Raw genomic sequence first — 18,545 nt, forward strand, 5'->3', positions numbered from 1 at the left:
TCCTCTTTTCCTGCTGCCTTCCACCTTTCCCAGCATTAATGTTTTTTCCCCCAGGGAATCCTGTCTTCTCATGATGTGCCCAAATAAGACAACCTCAGCTCCATCATTTTCACCTCAGAAGTAGTGATAGTGCCTCAGTATTCAGGATTTATTTCGGTGTTGGCATTATGAATGCAATAAGTCAGTTTTGTGTTGTAGTTTGGGCACTCAGGCTCAAAAAGGTTTGCCATCACTGCCCTATACCTTGGTCACCCTGATCCCTGGCACTCATGCATATTTTAGCAGTTTAGCTTTAAAGGACGCATTTTTCACCATTCCCTTGGCTTATAACTCTTGGCACATTTTTGTTTGAGAGGAGTTCCCTGGCAACAGGGATGTCCCCTTGGGCAGGTATTCCTGGCAGGTCTTGCCACAGGGCTGGAAAAAAAAATTTCACTGACCTCATTTGGGGAGGTGCTAGGAATTTTTTTTCATATGGAATCCCACAGAACCATGCAGGATCATACAGGATGTAGATGCCTCAATTTCTTGGGGTATGAGGGATTCAGGGTCTCCAAGGAGAAGGCTCAAGTTGCAAAGGCAGAGGTAAGCCACCTGGAGTTCTTGATTTCTATAGGGCAGAGACACCTAACACACGATAGCAAGAATACCATTTGTAAGGTCCCCCTGCCAGATAACAAAAGGGGATGGTGTACCTTCTTAGGCATAGCGGGATTCTGTATCATATGGATAACAAATTTCTCTGTTCTGGCTTGCCCTCTATATGAGGTGTTAAAGGGTTCAGGAAAGAGAGGGTGGAGAACACCCCGAGCATAAAAAAAGGTTTTCACACTGATGAAACAACAGCTGCTCTATGCTCCAACACTGGGGTGGCCAGATCCTGAACAGCCATTTGAGCTGTTTGTGCACGAGCAGGATGGAATGGCACTAGGCTGGGGTTCTGGCTCAGAGGACTGGCAGCTGGTAAAGGTCAGTTGCCTATCTGTCGAAGTTGCTGGACACAGTGACAAAAGGCAAGCCTTTGCATTTGCAAGCAGTGGCGGCCACTGTGTTGGAGCAAAAGGGAAGGCTCTGGTTTTCAAATACTTTGCTGAGTAGATCTCAAGCATTGCTTTTAGACAGCCTGGAACTCTGGCTAGTTACAAGCACGCGTCTTAATCCAGCAACCCTACTCCCTACTCCCCATGTAATTTTGCAAAAGGCTGCCTATGCTGTGGTAACTGGTAACTATCCTAGCCCCGGTAAAGGTTTTGCCTTTGGCACCCTATACCTCAGCCCAACAAGCTGAATTGGTAGCTTTGACCCATGCCCTGTGTTTGGCTAAGGGCCAGAGAGTTCACATATATACAGACTCCTGTTGTGCATTTGAAGTGCTCTATACCTTTGGAGGGCTCTGACAAAACAGAGGGATTAAGACACGGAAAGGAGGAAGATCCTAGTATCAGGGAATGGAATAGATTAGCTGACGAGACAGCTGAAAATGACAGAATACTGCTGAAAATGCCCCCACACTGGATGCGGTTTTGGCCGTGGCTGTGGTTCCTTGTGTTAGAGGAACGCCCTTGATAATGTTCACTCAGGGGGAGCATGATTTTGGGAAACCTGAAGATTAAAAAATCTCTGCAGCCTAGAAGCAAGCAGCGGGACTCACTGGAACTTCCCTTCCATCCCAATAAACAATAAACGTCTCATCCTATTGGTTTTTGATTTCTGGGCTATCAGATAAACAAACATATATTGGATCTCATTGTCTCTGGTTAACTGACTAATACATTAGAGACAGGTTAATGGCCAGGAATTAGGTCTGGCACCCTTCAATGCAGTTATGGATTCATCATACAGATTAGTTGAAGATTACAGTATCTGCTTAATGACTGTACATCTGTGAATGTCTGTGAAAGACCATGACTTTTTCCCTCTGTTACAGTCTGCCAGGGACTATTTACTTGCCAGCAGTAACAAAGGTGTGTTAAGCACATAACACAAAAGTGGCCTTCAAGACCTTTTTTTGGCGGGGGGGGGGGCAGGGCCTAGAGCCAAATTAGTGCATTGCCACATTTTAGTGGCATGGAAGGGGGTTAACCCAAACTCTACAATTTTCTTCTAAAATTATGTATGCATAGAGCATACTTTATGGACCTGGATATCTAATCAGAGGATCATCTGTGCAACACATTACATGGAAGCTTATCGAGTCATTTCATGTGCTCCAAGACTGAGCTAACTTGGGAAAAGTAACAAAGAGATTTTCCAGCGGTCTTGTCCCATTTGATCCAAGGGCCAGTACAGATTGCCAGGCAGCCACATGAAAGGTCTACACTATGGAAAGTGTCTTACTGAGCTAACGGTGGTTTCAGCTACACTAATGGACACTGCTGCAAACAACAAGATCTAGAGATTCTTGACTGAACTCTAATGAGCATTGGCAGAGCTATGTGTGTATCTTCATAGTGGCTGCTGGGTTGAGAGGTTCTGCATATTTGTGCCTTAATCCACATATGATATCATACAGTGGAAGGAGTATTATTTTGAAACATACTTACTAATGGATGGTTGACTGGAAGGAAGCAGGGTTTCACTACCTGAGACAACAAAAGGGAAAATTAAAATGCAGATTATTTTGGCAAGTTTGATTCTGACAGCATCTAAGAAATTTCAAGCATTCAGAATACAGACAACAGCACAAACAAATATTCAGATTCCAAAGGCCTATGTTATTTTAGGCTAGATTAACAAAAGTATAGTCTCAAAATCCTTTGAGGTACTGGTTCCCTTCTATTTGGCACTGGTCAGACCTCAATTTGTATCCTGTGACCAATTCTAGATACCACACTTCGAGAAGGACGGTGACAAACCGGAACAACTTCAGAGGAGGGCAATAAGGAAGATCAGGGGGCTGGAAACTAAACCCTATGAAGAAAGACTGAAAGAACTGGGCATATTTAGCCTTGAGAAAAGAAGATTGAGATAAGTGTGATTATAGTAAATAGAAAAGGGAAACATTTTGACCTGGATAGATATGGGGAAACCAAAGAAGTTTCGAAAAGTAAATACACTGGAAGTCACCACTGGGACACTGGAGGAGTCTGGTAAGAAAAAGTGAAAGGGATAGAAAGAAACTAATGATGAGATGAAGCTGCTTATTAAACAATTAAGAAGAGACTTACAAAATAATATGAAGTGTCTAATCACATCCCTAAAACAAACCCTCATAGAGGGTTTCAAAGCAGCCATGAAAGGGCTTCAGGATCAAAGGGCTGTGATCATGCAGTCCTTTCACGGCTGCTTTATGAGAAGGGAGACTTCCCTTCTTTTTTGCTAAGCCCCGTAGCTTTGCAAATGGCAGGGAAAAGCAGCTGCCTTCCGTATATAAAACAATCCTCAATTTTTTGTGTAATTATTTAAGAAAAAGTGTTGTTTTATACAAAGAAAAATATGTTAATCAGCACACAGGACTAAAAATTAATTATGTATAAACATTCCTATAGTAGAACAAAAGAAAATTAACATAATGTCAAATTTAGATTTATGTTTATAACAACCTCCTTCTCTATTTCACCAAGGAGGCCTGTTACACTACATCAACACTCTCTCACACTTCAGGTAGACTGCCACCAACCATTGCCTATAATGAGTCACACAGACAGGAATGGATTTCAAAAACAAAAGAACTAAAATTTATTGATTGGTACACACTTGGATTGGTAAACAAATAAAACAAGAGACTATTTAAATCAAGGCACTAGCATAAACAGACTCTAAATGTTTGTTCCTACAGAACACAGAGCTCACACAGAACTCGATACAGAACTCGATACAGAACTGCTCCAGCAGAACTTAAAACAGAACCCCTTCATGACACACTTTCCCCAATATATATCCATCCCAGCTCCACCCACTGATGTCCCGCCTTCCTCCCACTATTGGATGTTAAACTCCCTCCAAAACCTTGAAGGACAGGAGACATCATAGCTGGCTGTAACACCTCCCCCCTTATATGTTGTTTTTGCAGGGGAAAGCTAAATTGCTTTTCTCCCAAAAACAACCAGGAGCAAAATCAACAGGTTAACATTGCAATACAAACATACTTACTTCCATAAATCACTTATTATTACAAAACATAAAAAACACATTACCAGCTTACCTCTATTTCAATTCACTTACCTAGACTATGCAACCTATATTTAAGTTATTCATTTCATATGCAAACACATAACAACATTTTAAACAACACATGTTTAGAAACATTTCAACCATTTTTGCCAAGTTGCACAGTCCATTGTCCATCCGGTGTCTTCATTCTTCTGGTCTTCGGGATAAGGCGTCAGCCACACAGTTCGCTGTCCCTTTGACGACCTTAACCTCAAAGTCGAACTCCTGCAACATCAGAGCCCACCTCATCAGTTTGCTGTTGTGGGTTTTCATTGTCTTTAACCAACTCAGTGGGGAGTGATCAGTGCAAAGAACAAAATGTCTTCCCCAGATGTAAGGCGATAATTTCCGAACTGCAAAAACAATCGCAAGACACTCCTTTTCCACGCCAAGTGTCTCTCTCCTTTCTGCAGCCTTTTGCTAAGGTAGGACACTGGATGATGGTCTCCGATGTCATCTGCTTGGCACAAGACAGCTCCTACCCCGGCACTGGATGCGTCGGTGTACACGATGAACTCCCGGTCGAAGTCTGGAGCACGCAGCACTGGATGGTTGATTAGCGCCTCCTTCAACTTCTGGAACACCTCCTCACAGTCGCTGGTCCACGGGATGCGGTCATCGGTTTTCTTCCTCGTCAGCTCAGTCAGCGGTGCCGCCATCTCGCTGAACCTAGGAATAAATTTCCTATAGTAGCCTATCAGACCAAGGAATGATCTGACTCTTTTCTTTGTATTGGGTCTAGGCCAATCACGTATAGCCTCTACCTTTGCTTCTAGGGGCTTGATTACTCCTCCCCCTACAACATGACCCAAATACTTGATCTCTGGGCTACCCAGCTGGCACTTGTTTGCTTTCACTGTCAGCCCTACTGCACCTAACCTCTGCAGTACTACTTCTAGGTGTCTTAGGTGATCTTCCCAGGTGTTGCTGAAGACCCCTATGTCATCGATATAGGCTACTGTAAACTCGCTAAGCCCTTCTAAGGTTTGGTCCATCAGCCTTTGGAATGTAGCTGGTGAATTCCTGAGGCCAAAACTAAGGACACGGAACTCAAACAAACCAAAAGGGCTGCAAAAAGCGGTCTTCTCTTGATCCCTAGGATCAATCTTCACCTGCCAAAACCCTTTAACCAGGTCTTTCATCAGCGTGTCTATGTAGATAACTACATCCTGGGAATCATCCTCTATGATCTGTTCCCAATTCTGTTTGATTAACTCAAGTGGTCCCTTCACTTTCCTCCCAAACAGAAGTTCAAATGGGCTAAAACCAGTACTGGCTTGGGGTACAGATCTGTACGCGAATAACAGTGACTGCAATTTCTGATCCCAATTGTTTGGATTCTCTGCTAAGTAAGCCCTGATCATTCTCATCAGGGTCCCATTAAACTTTTCAGTTAACCCATTACTTTGCGGATGATAGGCGGTGGTTTCTGTATGCCTGACCCCACAGATTTGCCATAGACGTTTCATGAGCTTTGAGGTAAACGTTGTTCCTAAATCTGTAATTATTTCTGAAGCAAATCCCATCCTTGACATATAATTTACTAGGGCATCAGCTACTGTGTTGGTCTCTATGTTACTCAAGGGAATAGCTTCTGGATACCTCGTGGCATGGTCCACAATAGTGAGAATAAATCTGTTCCCCCTCTTTGTGGCCTTGGGCAATGGCCCTACAATGTCCACACCTATGCACTTAAATGGAGTTGAGATCACGGGTAAAGGGCATAACTTTGCTTTGGTTCTGTCGCGGTTATTTCCCTGTCTCTGACAAACATCGCATCTTCTGCAGAACTCTTTAATTTGCTTCCCTATTTCAGGCCAATAAAAATTCTGTATGATCCTATGCTTAGTCTTGTTTACTCCTAAGTGTGCAGCAAATATGTCAGCGTGTCCCCTCTCCAAGATCATCTGGTGATATTTTGCTGGCACCACTATCTGTCTTCTAATCCCATCTCCCCCTTTTGAGATATTCATCAGTGTCTCCATGTACAATATTCCCTGTTTGATGTGGAACCTCTCTGGAGTTTCAGGTGATAACTGTGCTTCTGTCACCTTCTCAAAGCAATTTTTAAGTGTAATATCTTCTTTCTGTTCATTTGAAAAGGTACTGCTCTTGGGCAAATCAATTGTAACTGCTGCTGCCCCTTGTCTACCCTCATTTGCTTTCTCCTCATTCACCTCAGCAACTCCCCTGTCTGTCTCTGTGGTGTCTTGGGAACGTGTAAGAACTAACACCCTCTTAACATGTTCAGCCAGGTCAGTCCCCACGAGCACGGCTGCCGGCACCTCCGATGAAATTCTGACCCGCCAATTACCCGTCCAGCCTTTATAACGCACTAATATTTCAGCCATTGGCAGGGTAATCAACTCTTCTCCTATACCTTTAATCTTCAGGGTTCCATGGGGGAGTATACACTCCGTAGGAATAATATCCGGATGACACAAAGTCACGTGAGAACAGGTGTCCCTTAAGGCCAGATATTCATGATCTAAAATCCCAATCTGATCTCCAGCTGTCTCAAAAAGTTGGGAATTAGTCCTAACCAGAAGACAATGTTTGATTTCAGCTAGGGGGCCATCTTCCTCAGAGCAGCCCTCAGCGGATGTATCAAGTTTTGCTGGGGATGCTATGGCAACAGTCTCTTTCAGAGGAGAAGCTCCCTTATCCCTTTGTACACAATACACAGCTTTTGGCTTATTTCCACTCAAATTTTGAGGCAAATTTCCCTTTATGTATTTTAGTTTATCACAGTTTGAGATTACATGCCCCTTTTCTTGGCAAAAATAACATTTTCGGTTATTCACAGCATATTTATCATCAAATTTTACTTTTCCCTCCAAAACTTGAGATCTCTGCTGCTTTTGTTCAGAGGACTTCCCTTCAACATGGCCACCTCCACCCTGCTGGCGCTTAACCTGTCCCTGAGAGAATCTACCATAACTTTCCCCTGCCTTCTTCCCATATTTTCCCTCAGAATATATGGGCTTTCTGATCTGGGTTATAAAATCAGCAATTTCTGAGGCTTCCTTCAGTGTTTTAGGCCTCTTTTCTTTAACGTGAAATTTTAAGTCCCCATGTAGGATAGAATAAAACTGTTCTAAAGCTAAAAGATCCTTCAATTGCTGGTATGTCTCTACCCCCTCCTGAGGCAACCATTTATCCAAATATCTAACCAAGTTGGCACCCAACTGTGTAAAGGTTTCATCAAGTTTCCTGGTGAGAGATCTGAACTTCTGTCTCAGCTGTTCAGAGTTGATGCCATGACGGGCAAACACAAGCTTTTTAAATTCTGGGTAATTTTTTAATAATTCGACTGGCATCTCAGCATAGACTTCCACCAGGCTACCACTAATTAGTGACCTCACAATGGTCATTTTTTCCGACTCTTCCACGGAGAAATCTATAAATGTTCTATCCAGCAGAGAAAAGAAAACCTCAGGATAATCTCCCTTTTTATAGACTGGGAATTTCTTCAGGTCAGCCTTTGACAGGCGTCCCTCAGAACCATCTGGACTCAAGTTATTATTGTTATTTCGATTCAACAACTCAAGTTTTCTGATCTCATATGCCATCTTTTCTTTTTCCAGAGCAATTTTCTCACTCTCTATTTGTCTTTGCCTTTCTCTCTCTCTCTCTCTCTCTCCTCCACTTGTCTCTGACTCTCTCTTTCCCTTAAGTCTAATTCCCTCATCCTAAGTTCATGTTGATACGCTAAGTGCATTTTCCTATATTCTGCTGTCTGTTCACCACCAATATCCCCTTGCACAGAGCCAAAATCATCCTCAGACCCATTATCCACTAGTGTTGGGTCTTCCTGGTCCCCCATTTCCACAACCTGACTGCGGGTTAGAGGCATAATTTTCCCTCAGGCTTCTGTTCCAACTTACAGGCCTTGATTTTAAAAGGTACACTTTTTTTCCTGTCAGTGGGTCTGTTCTACAGTTACTGCTCTACCAGCACTGGCAAGCTAGCTACTGTTGCCAGGCTTCAGCCTCCAGCTAGGCCTCTTAATAAACAGAGTAAAATCTCTTTTTCTCTGTCTGTGGTACCAATCGTAAAATATACAGCTCTGCCTCTCTTTTTTAGGCTTGCTGTCCAAAATGGAAAGTTCCCTCAGCGTAGCTGTCTCCTGGCTTCTGCTCTGCCCCCTCAGAGTTACACAAACTCAGGACAGGCCAGCCACACCACAGCCTCTGCCCTTTTGGGACGCTTTTCCTGCCAAAAGGTCTCCTCAGAGCTTCCCTATCTTTAGTCCCCAGTCTGAGTTTCAGCGCGCCTCTACTAGACGTTCTCCCCGTGAGACACGTCCTAGAAGGTAACCCACACCTTCACTCAGACTTCCCTGACTAAAACCCCTGCTCTGGGCACAACACAGCCAAGGCTTCACTGGATCTTTTCGAATCCCACAACGCTGGCACCACTTTATCATATAACAACCTCCTTCTCTATTTCACCAAGGAGGCCTGTTACACTACATCAACACTCTCTCACACTTCAGGTAGACTGCCACCAACCATTCCCTATAATGAGTCACACAGACAGGAATGGATTTCAAAAACAAAAGAACTAAAATTTATTGATTGGTACACACTTGGATTGGTAAACAAATAAAACAAGAGACTATTTAAATCAAGGCACTAGCATAAACAGACTCTAAATGTTTGTTCCTACAGAACACAGAGCTCACACAGAACTCGATACAGAACTGCTCCAGCAGAACTTAAAACAGAACCCCTTCATGACACACTTTCCCCAATATATATCCATCCCAGCTCCACCCACTGATGTCCCGCCTTCCTCCCACTATTGGATGTTAAACTCCCTCCAAAACCTTGAAGGACAGGAGACATCATAGCTGGCTGTAACAATGTTATTCTAGTTTTAGATATTTAAGAGATATTTAAGGATCTGGTTAACACAAAGCATAAATCAACTACAGTATTGTATAGGAATTGAGGCAATATTTGCAACTATAAGGGGAAAATAAAGAAGCCAAAAAAACTAAATTTATCACTATTAGGTAGAATAGTGACAATAAAAGCCTATATTTTACCAAAATTATTATTTTTGTTTCAAAACATACTCTTATAACCAGCAATGAAAAAGGTAAAACTATGGCAAATAATAAAAATAAAAAATGAAAAATATATTGCAGGAGAAGGAAGAACAATAAGATTCATAAAATTCGTAAAATATCAACCAAGTATAAAAGGAGGATTAGCAATACCACATTTAATAAAATACTATGGAGCTTTTCAAATAGTACACGTAATTAACTTTTTAAAGGAAAAGGGAACTCCTGAATGGGTTCAAATGGAAGAGGAAGGTAAAGCAACTCCAATTAAGCTACATTTATATACATGTAGGTTGCCGAGAAATGGGACTCAGTTACAAAACCCTTTTACTATAGAATCACTGAGAATATGGAGAAGAAATATGAAAATTCTTTCCCCTTATGCCCTTGTTCTGAACACCCACAGTTTAAATCTAAGGATAAAAATCTTCAGTTCAATCTTTGTGAGGAAACAGGAATTTATAGAATAAAAGATATGTACGTACAAGGGAAACATACAAGCCGCCTAGAGTGGCCTTATAGGCCAGATAGGCGGGGTATAAATCAAATTAAATAAATAAATAAATAAATAAACAAACAAACAAACAAACAAATCAATTACAATTAGGCAGTTACAAGAAAAAACCACAGAAATACCAACTCATCTGGATAAGAAATGTCGCAATTCAACTGTATAAGAAATCAGGACCTAATAGACCATTAACAGAGATAGAAAATTACTGTATCGATAGGAATAATAAAAAGAGAAAAAGACTAATTTCATTAATTTATAAAAGCATTCTGGAAAAGCAATATGGTAGTAGCACAGGATCAAAGATAAACTGAGAAACAAATTTAAGCATTAACATACCAGAAAACTTTTTGGGGGGAAAATGTAATACAAAACAGTTTCAGCAAAATTTTAAAAAATGATGTTAAAAGTAGTCCATAGGTGGCACCTATGTCCTACCAAACTACATAAAATTAGTAGGGAGATACTACAATTGCTTTGGAGAAAGTATGGCCATAAAGGAATATTAGAACATGTGTGATTGGTTTGCCCGAAAACAGAAGTATGCTGTGTTCTGTTGTTTTGTTTTTGGATTTGTGCTTTTTTGTTGTTGTTGTTTCTTTGCAGTCCCAGCATGGGACTTGCTCTGTATATTTTTATTTTTGGTATTTTTTTGAAATGCTGGAATGGATTAATCCCATTCACATGCATTTCAATGGGAAATGGTGCTTCGACTTACGAACTTTTCGACTTACGAACGCCGTTCCAACATGGGTTAATTTCGTAAGTCAAGGTACCACTGTACTTGTTTTGCCCTGTCAATTTGCTTTTTTTTTCCACCTCAACGAATGGGTACTGTGATTTAAGAAACACCTGGTGTATTTCTTAAACTATATTTCTATGCACATTCTTCACTTCCAGATGATAAAAAGGATTCAGCAGAGGAACAGATTGCCTTGGAAGGTACTGGGTTATACAGTATTTCACATATTTATTCAGAGGTTTTAACACAGGTTTGATGGCCAACTGTCAGCTATGCATTTCCTGCTTTGGCAGGAGGTTGAGCTCAATTTTCTCCCTGCCCCTTTTGAAGTCATTTACAGTTCTATGCTGAGATACCTAGTGTGGGGTAGCACCTGCAGTGATGGACTAGGATTCAGCAAGCCTGGGTCTGAATCCCTGCTCAGCCATGGAAGCTCACTAGGGGTGTGGAACTGATAAAAACACTACTTAAGTATCTCACTTACCTTCAAAGCCCTGTTAAGGTCAGTTCTGACTTAAAGGCACATAACAAACAAAAGGTTGTAAAGTGGGGAAAATTTTACTACAGACACAGGGTGGAAGTTAACATCCTCCCCACAACTACAACTGGATCATTATTTCCTTTACTGGAAAACTTGCATTTTATTGAATCTACTAGATACAGGAAAAGGTGACAGGAATAGGATGGGTACAACGCTGCAAGGCATGGATGGAGAGAGAGTTTATTTGTTATGTTCATCTCTCTTCTTTTCCCCAATGAAAGCAAGGCATCACACACAGGAATCTTACTTCCATTTTATCCTTACATCCCAAGGAGGTTTGAGGCTTGCAGGGCTAGCACCAGTTGTCCTCCCCATTCTATCCAGATCAAGTGTGCACAGACAACACTTACCCTGTACCTCACTCCCCCCTTCCTTTCTTTCTCTCATGCCTTCCCTCTTCTCCCCTCCCCAATGGGAATGGGCCGATGATTATTTTTCCCCTTCCCCTTGCAGCTATTTGTGTACAGTGCTTGTGTGAGCCCCATTCCACGTGCATGTACAGTTCTCTTTCTCCTCCTTCTCTCCCACCCAGGACTGGACTGGAGCCTGCAGGAACAACCATTCTTCCTCCCTCTGCTCTCCCTCCCAGGGCAACATAAACAAGCTGCCTACATTAGGCCCGTATCACATATTTAAACTCTCTCTTTTTCTCCACTTGGGACCAGAATAAAGCCTACTAGACTTTGCACAAGCCCCATGTCACTTCTTCTCTCTTTGCCTGTAATTCTCCCTCATCCTCCTTCCTTGCCTATTTAGTGGCACCTTCTTCCTTGCCTAATTCATTGGACCCCATTGGTCCATTGGGGATGCATGTAGGCACTGCCAACCCCCAGGTCCCACTCTCTCTCTCTCTGAGGCCATGGTTCAGGGCTTGGCAAATATTCACATAAAAGTAAACCTGAGCCTCTGAAGCTTATTTTCTTCTTGTCCTTTTCCTCCTCTTACTTCTCTTAATCAATACACTTCCTTATCTCTAGCTTTTCCACCACTGCCACCTCCTCCACCTTTTCTTTGTAAACAGAGCTGTGTTGTTAAGCAAGAACCCTCAAGCCTCACCCTTCTCTCTTTTCCACATGCCACAAAGCACTTGAATCAGAAGCAACCTGGAGAGTCATATGATTTCTGTCATTGGCACAACAGAAATGCAGGAAACTCTCAGCATTATTCCTTAAAAAAAGGAACATACTATTGCCCCTCTTGTCCTTTCAAAAGAAAAAAGAAAAACTTTTCCTCTTATCAGTTGCAAAAGAAAGTGCATAGTGATGAAGCATGCACTTGAAATTAGGCTCCAAACTGAAAAAGAGACCATTGTGTGAGCATTCTGGCTGCCAAAATCATTGTCAAGATACACAAGTATCTTTTCTTTATACCAGTGTAACAAAAAAAGGGTGCAATTATCAAGCAATCGCTGCCTATGGAGAGAACAAATACTTTTGCTTAATGCATGGAGATAATGTGTCACTATCTAGTTTTGTCTACCACAAGATGCCACTAAAGTAATAAGTGAAACTGAAATATTTGCTTTGTACACGGTAAAGAAAGAAATATTTCAATAAATAAATGTCCAATAAATACTATGCTGCTTATTCATTTCCAGGAAATAGCCTAAGAAACATGGGTCTTGGACTTCCTGAGGCCCCTGTTGTCAGCAGTGCAGCGATTCCCCCATCCTGATGGTGGAGGCTTGGTTGGCATGATTCCACATGGTGGCCGGGGCATGCTGGGAGGCTGATATGGGTTGGAGGAGGTGTGTGTTAATCAACTGTGTATGCTTTGTAGTTACATTTGGAGTGGCATAAGTGTTACACATAGATTTTGAACTACACGGGGATCAGTCACCTCTAACCACAGCATTGTTGAAGGGAAAAGTTACTATCCAAAGCACTTGATGGCAGGCTCATATTTGCTTAAAGAAAACCCCAAAATCTTAAGCAACTACAGACATTCAGCAAGTTATACAACACTGATATAACAAAGTGTTGCAACAAAGCCAAATGCCAGCTCTGCCCCCACATTAACTCTGATAACACAAGCACATGATACAACATCAAATACACTTTCACTTATTCCTCTACTAATGTGTTCTATGGCATTATTTGCCAACAAGGCCCCTCTGTATTCTATGTAGGGGAAAGAGGACAATCCCTGCGCAAAAGAATTAATAAGCAAAAATTGGATATTAGAAATCACAATACTAGAATTCTGTCTCACATAATTCCAATATACCAGGACATCCTTTACAAAATATGAAAGCAGCTATTCTGGAAAAGAAAAAAATTACAAAACAAGAAGTCAGAGGGAAACAGCTGATATAAAATATATACAATGCTGGACCCCCATTTCAACAGATTAATACAGTGGTGCCTCGCATAACGATGTTAATTGGTTCCAGAAAAAAAAAGTTATGTGAAAACATCGTTATGTGAAGCACCATTTCCCATAGGAATGCATTGAAAACCGGTTAATCCGTTCCAATTGGAACGGATTATCCGGTTTTCTCTCTCCCCCCGCGGCTTGGATCTGACCCACGGCGGCTACCTCAGCCATGGCTGGACTCCCTAGAGTCTGGCCATGGCTGGGGTAGCCGCCGCGGCTCGGATCCAAGCCCCGCTGCTCAGCTGGGGGAAAATGTTGGCAGTGGGCTGCGGCCTCGGAAGGACCCCGAAGCCACCGTCCCCTGCCGACAATTCCCTTCAGAGCTCCGGGGACAGGCTGGGGGGTGAATCGGGAAGCTTGAAGCCTCTCCGCGTCGCCTACCCTGGCTGTTCCCGGACTTCTGGAAGTCCGGGAACGGCCGGGGTAGGCGGCGCGGAGAGGCTTCAAGCTCCCCGGTCCACCCCCCAGCCTGTCCCCGATGCTTGAAGCCTCTCCGCGCCGCCTACCCAGGCTGTTCCCGGACTTCCAGAAGTCCGGGAACGGCCAGGGTAGGCGGCGTGGAGAGGCTTCAAGCTCCCCGGTCCACCCCCCAGCCTGTCTCCGATGCCGGTAGCCTCCCCGCGCCGCCTACCCAGGCTGTTCTCGGACACCTAGGTGTCCGAGAACGGGCTGGGTAGGCGGCGCAAGGAGGCTTTAAGCAGCGGGGACAGGCTAGGGGGTGGACTGGGGAGCTTGAAGCCTCCCCGCGCCACCTACCCCGGCCATTCCCGGACTTCCAGAAGTCCGGGAACAGCCTGGGTAAGCAGCGCGGAGAGGCTTCAAGCTCCCCGGTCCACCCCCCAGCCTGTCTCCGATGCCGGTAGCCTCCCCGCGCCGCCTACCCAGGCTGTTCTCGGACACCTAGGTGTCCGAGAACGGGCTGGGTAGGTGGCGCAAGGAGGCTTTAAGCGGCGGGGACAGGCTGGGGGGTGAATCGGGAAGCTTGAAGCCTCCCCGCGCTTCAAGCTCCCCGGTCCACCCCCCAGCCTGTCTCCGATGCCGGTAGCCTCCCCGCGCCGCCTACCCAGGCTGTTCTCGGACACCTAGGTTCTGGAAGTTCCCGGACACTTCTGGAAGTCCAGGAACGGCCTGGGTAAGCAGCGCGGAGAGGCTTCAAGCTTCCCGATTCACCTCCCAGCCTGTCCCCGGAGCTCGGAAGGGAATTGTCGGCAGGGGACGGTGGCTTCGGTGTCCTTCCGAGGCCGCAGCCCACTGCCGACATTTTCCCCCAGCTGAGCAGCGGGGCTTCAAAGCTCCCGCCGCTCAGCTGGGGGAAAATGGTGCCTATGGGGAAAAATCGCAAAGCGATTTTTCCCCATAGGCAAGATCGTTGTGCGATCGCAAAAGCGATGGCAACAAAGCCATCGCTATGCGATTTTTTCGTTAAACGGGGCACTCGTTAAGCGAGGCACCACTGTACTAGCCAAGTTTTCTTAAGCCATTACCAAATGTGATGATTATGTTATCTACTAATATTTTCCTTCCCAACTAATCAGACCCATTTTTTCAGATAAGAGACAAATTCTGTCATTCTGTACATTACCATATGCCATTCTTGCTGTTGTTTCCTTTAATCATTGTTGCTGTTTACAGAACCAGGCTTTAAAAAACTGAATATCAAACAGGTCTTGAATTATTACTACCTGTGAAATGCTACCAAACACCACTATCCCTTTATCTTAGAGCCTTGCATGAATGTTTTGGAATGTAGTCTCTGTATTCTGACTCTCATATCTGATAAAATCGACATGTCCCACAAAAGCTTACACGGAAATATAGCCATTATTCATTAATGGGTTTTTTTTGTTTGGTTTTTGTTTCTTGCACAGACTAACACAGTCACAACTTTGAAAACCTCTAACAAAGTGGTTTCCATAGAATTATAGATGTCATAACAAAGGTGACAATTTCACACATTATGCAGCACCAGACTTTGATCTGCCACTTAGTGCGTAATCAAAAGAATAAAAGCATATAATCTCAGTTCCAACTAGATTATTATTGCCCCCAGTTACCTAGGTATTTGGATCATACATTGACCTATAAGAAACACCACAAAAATCAAAGCAAAAGATATCTAGAAGGAACAACATTCTTTGAAAGCTATCTGGAACCAGCTGGGATACACAACCACAAACGTTAAGAACTATAGTTGTGGTCCTATACTACTCCAGGGGTGAATACTTTTATGGTATATTTCAGCCCATGTAAGACTGGTAGATGTAGGACTCAATGAAAGCTCTAGAACAGAGATGAGGGTATTCGTATTCATATGCAAATATGAATATCCTCGTGCAGCTGGACTTAATGAGGGTCCCAACCCTGGGGCCAAACCATCCACTCATGTGTCCAGCGGCAACCTCATTTATCCTTCCAATCACTCCGAGAGTGCCACTCTCTTCCCAATCAGCTAACCACTCCATGCAGGGGGGAGGAAAGACGAGTCTCCCTGCATGGCTGCAGAGTGGCTAGCTGAGCAGGAAGAGAGCGATGTTTCAGGGGGGATTGGAACGATGAGCGAGGCAGCTGAATCCTCATTAAGTCCAACTGCACAGGGATATTCGTACAGTATATTAATACCTCCATCTCTACTCTAGAGTCATTACTGGACACCTAAAGCCAACCCCTACTCATAAAATCAGTAATCTAGCAGGTATTGCATCCACAGACAGATAGAGAGAGGTAATAGCTCATTGGGGAAAATGAGAATATCTGATAAAAAGTTGCTCATGATCTTTATAGATGCTGTGAGAACTGAAATTGCCCAGGCTTGGAAAAATGCTCAAGGAATTTCAAAAATATTTAGATAAGATATGGGTAGTAGCACTGACAGAAGAATTGACTACTTGCATTAAACTTGCATTAGAGGTGAATTAAAAGATAATTTAATTAAAATTTTGGATCTTTAATGCCATTTTTCCAGCAGAATGACTTCACCCCTGACTGGCTAATGAGGAAGACTTTTAATTGTGGGTATTGTAACTTTTCTTTCTCACCTGAGGTGACACATTCTGTCTCATCTTGCTGTCTTCACCGGCCTGACTGATGGGAATGAAATAAACCACTTTATATCAAGATAAACACTTCAGTTTTTGAATATTGTTTCTTATGTTAGTCTCACTTTTATCTCTAAAATAATATAGTTAGTTATAATTTTAACCTTCTCCTCCTGCAATAACATTTATATATTTTTGTTGTTTAGTCATTTAGTCATGTCCGACTCTTCATGACCCCATGGACCAGAGCACGCCAGGCCCTCCTGTCTTCCACTGCCTCCTAGAGTTGGGTCAAATTCATGTTGGTTGCTTCGGTGACACTGTCCAACCATCTCATCCTCTGTCATCCCCTTCTCCTCTTGCCTTCACACTTTCCTAACATCAGGGTCTTTTCCAGGGAGTCTTCTCTTCTCATGAGATGGCCAAAGTATTGGAGCCTCAGCTTCAGGATCTGTCCTTCCAGTGAGCACTCAGGCTTGATTTCCTTTAGAATGGATAGGTTTGTTCTCCTTGCAGTTCGGGGGACTCTCAAGAGCCTCCTCCAGCACCACAATTCAAAAGCATCAATTCTTCAGCAGTCAGCCTTCTTTATGGTCCAGCTCTCACTTCCATACATCACTGCAGGAAAAGCCATAGCTTTGACAATGCGGACCTTTGTCGGCAAGGTGATATCTCTGCTTTTCAAGATGCTGTCAAGATGCATCGCATTCCTCCCAAGAAGCAGACGTCTCCATAATCCCCTTCATGAATTGCTGCCTCGTCATGGCGAAGGGACTTGAGTAACTCAGAGAAGCTATGGGCTATGCCGTGCAGGGACATCCAAGACAGACAGATCATAGTGGATGAAACGCAATCCACCTGGAGTAGGAATTAGCAAGCCACGCCAGTATCTTTGCCAAGAGTACCCCATAAACAGAAACAAAAGGCTAAAAATTTATATAGGCTGAAATTAATGAGTTGAAAAAACAGGGAACCCATCCATGCAAAACCACAAAATTAAGAGGCTGAGTGGGAGACTATAAAACTTTGGGGAACCCCCACGAAATGCTTGGAGACTAGAAAAATTCCAAAGACTCATAGAAGAAGAAAACTACTGCAGTTATTAGGAAACATAAAAGCATACATTTCCACCAAGATCAAATCAAGCCTGAACTTGGAAGCAAAGATGTTGAAACTGAGGTTGTCCTAGTTTGGATAGTTGGGATTCTCTGGGCAATAATAGTTGGAAAGGTGGAAGGCAGCAGAAAAAGAGGAATACCAGATACTAGATGGATTGACTCCCTAAAGCAGTGGTTCTTAACCTTTGTTACTCGGATGCTTTTGAACTGCAACTTCCAGAAACCCCAGTCAGGACAGCTGGTGGTGAAGGCTTCTGGGAGTTTGTTTGTTTGTTTGTTTGTTTGTTTGTTTGTTTGTTTATTTGTTTATTTATACATACCCCGCCTATCTGGCCCACCGGACCACTCTAGGCGGCTTCCAAATATAAAATCAAATAATAAAACATAGACAAATACATAATAATCAAACAACAACAGCAGTAAAGATAAAAAGGAAAAGTAAGAAAAAATCAAGAGTTGGCTGGAGGGAAGGCCTGAATAAACAGCCATGTTTTTAATTGGGTTTTAAAGGTGCCCAGCGTGGGGGCCGCGTGAATCGCCGGAGGGAGATTGTTCCAGAGGCGAAGAGCCACCGCCGAGAAGGCCCGGTTTCGTGTCTTCTCCTTCCGGGCCTCTCTCGGCATCAGGCTCCTCAGCCTCACCTCCTGACTCACGCGGGTGATCCGGGTAGACCTTGGTGGGAGGAGGCGTTCCGCCAAATATCGAGGTCCTAAACCGTTTAGGGCCTTATAAGTAAGCATTAAAACTTTGAAGTTGACACGGAAACAGATGGGCAGCCAATGCAATGCGGCCAGCGTTGGAGAGATGTGTTGATATTTTCTCACTCCTGTAAGGAGCCTGGCTGCCGCATTCTGCACCACCTGAAGTTTCCGCATCAGCCTCAAAGGCAGCCCCACGTAGAGCGCATTACAGTGATCTAATCTTGAGATTACGAGCGCATGCACCAAGGTAGTGAGTGCCCCCATGTCGAGATAGGGTCGCAGCCGGGCAATCCGC

The 18,545-nt window shown here is 43.6% G+C and overlaps 1 protein-coding gene across 7 annotated transcripts in view; it reads right to left on the reverse strand.

The window, feature by feature from the left end:
• The window catches only part of TNS3 (tensin 3), a 301,059-nt gene that overhangs the window by 168,520 nt on the left and 113,994 nt on the right, over positions 1-18,545 (reverse strand). For 5 of the 7 annotated variants that reach the window (XM_020811228.3, XM_020811227.3, XM_078377582.1 and 2 more), the window contains one exon: positions 2,544-2,582. The exons of the other annotated variants lie outside the window; for them this stretch is intronic. In XM_020811228.3, the coding sequence (XP_020666887.3) occupies positions 2,544-2,582 (39 nt within the window). The remainder of the gene's footprint in view (positions 1-2,543; positions 2,583-18,545) is intronic. 7 annotated transcript variants of the gene reach the window in all.

The sequence above is a fragment of the Pogona vitticeps genome, chromosome 6 (assembly GCF_051106095.1).
Source record: "Pogona vitticeps strain Pit_001003342236 chromosome 6, PviZW2.1, whole genome shotgun sequence".
In the NCBI taxonomy this organism is placed as follows: domain Eukaryota; kingdom Metazoa; phylum Chordata; class Lepidosauria; order Squamata; family Agamidae; genus Pogona; species Pogona vitticeps.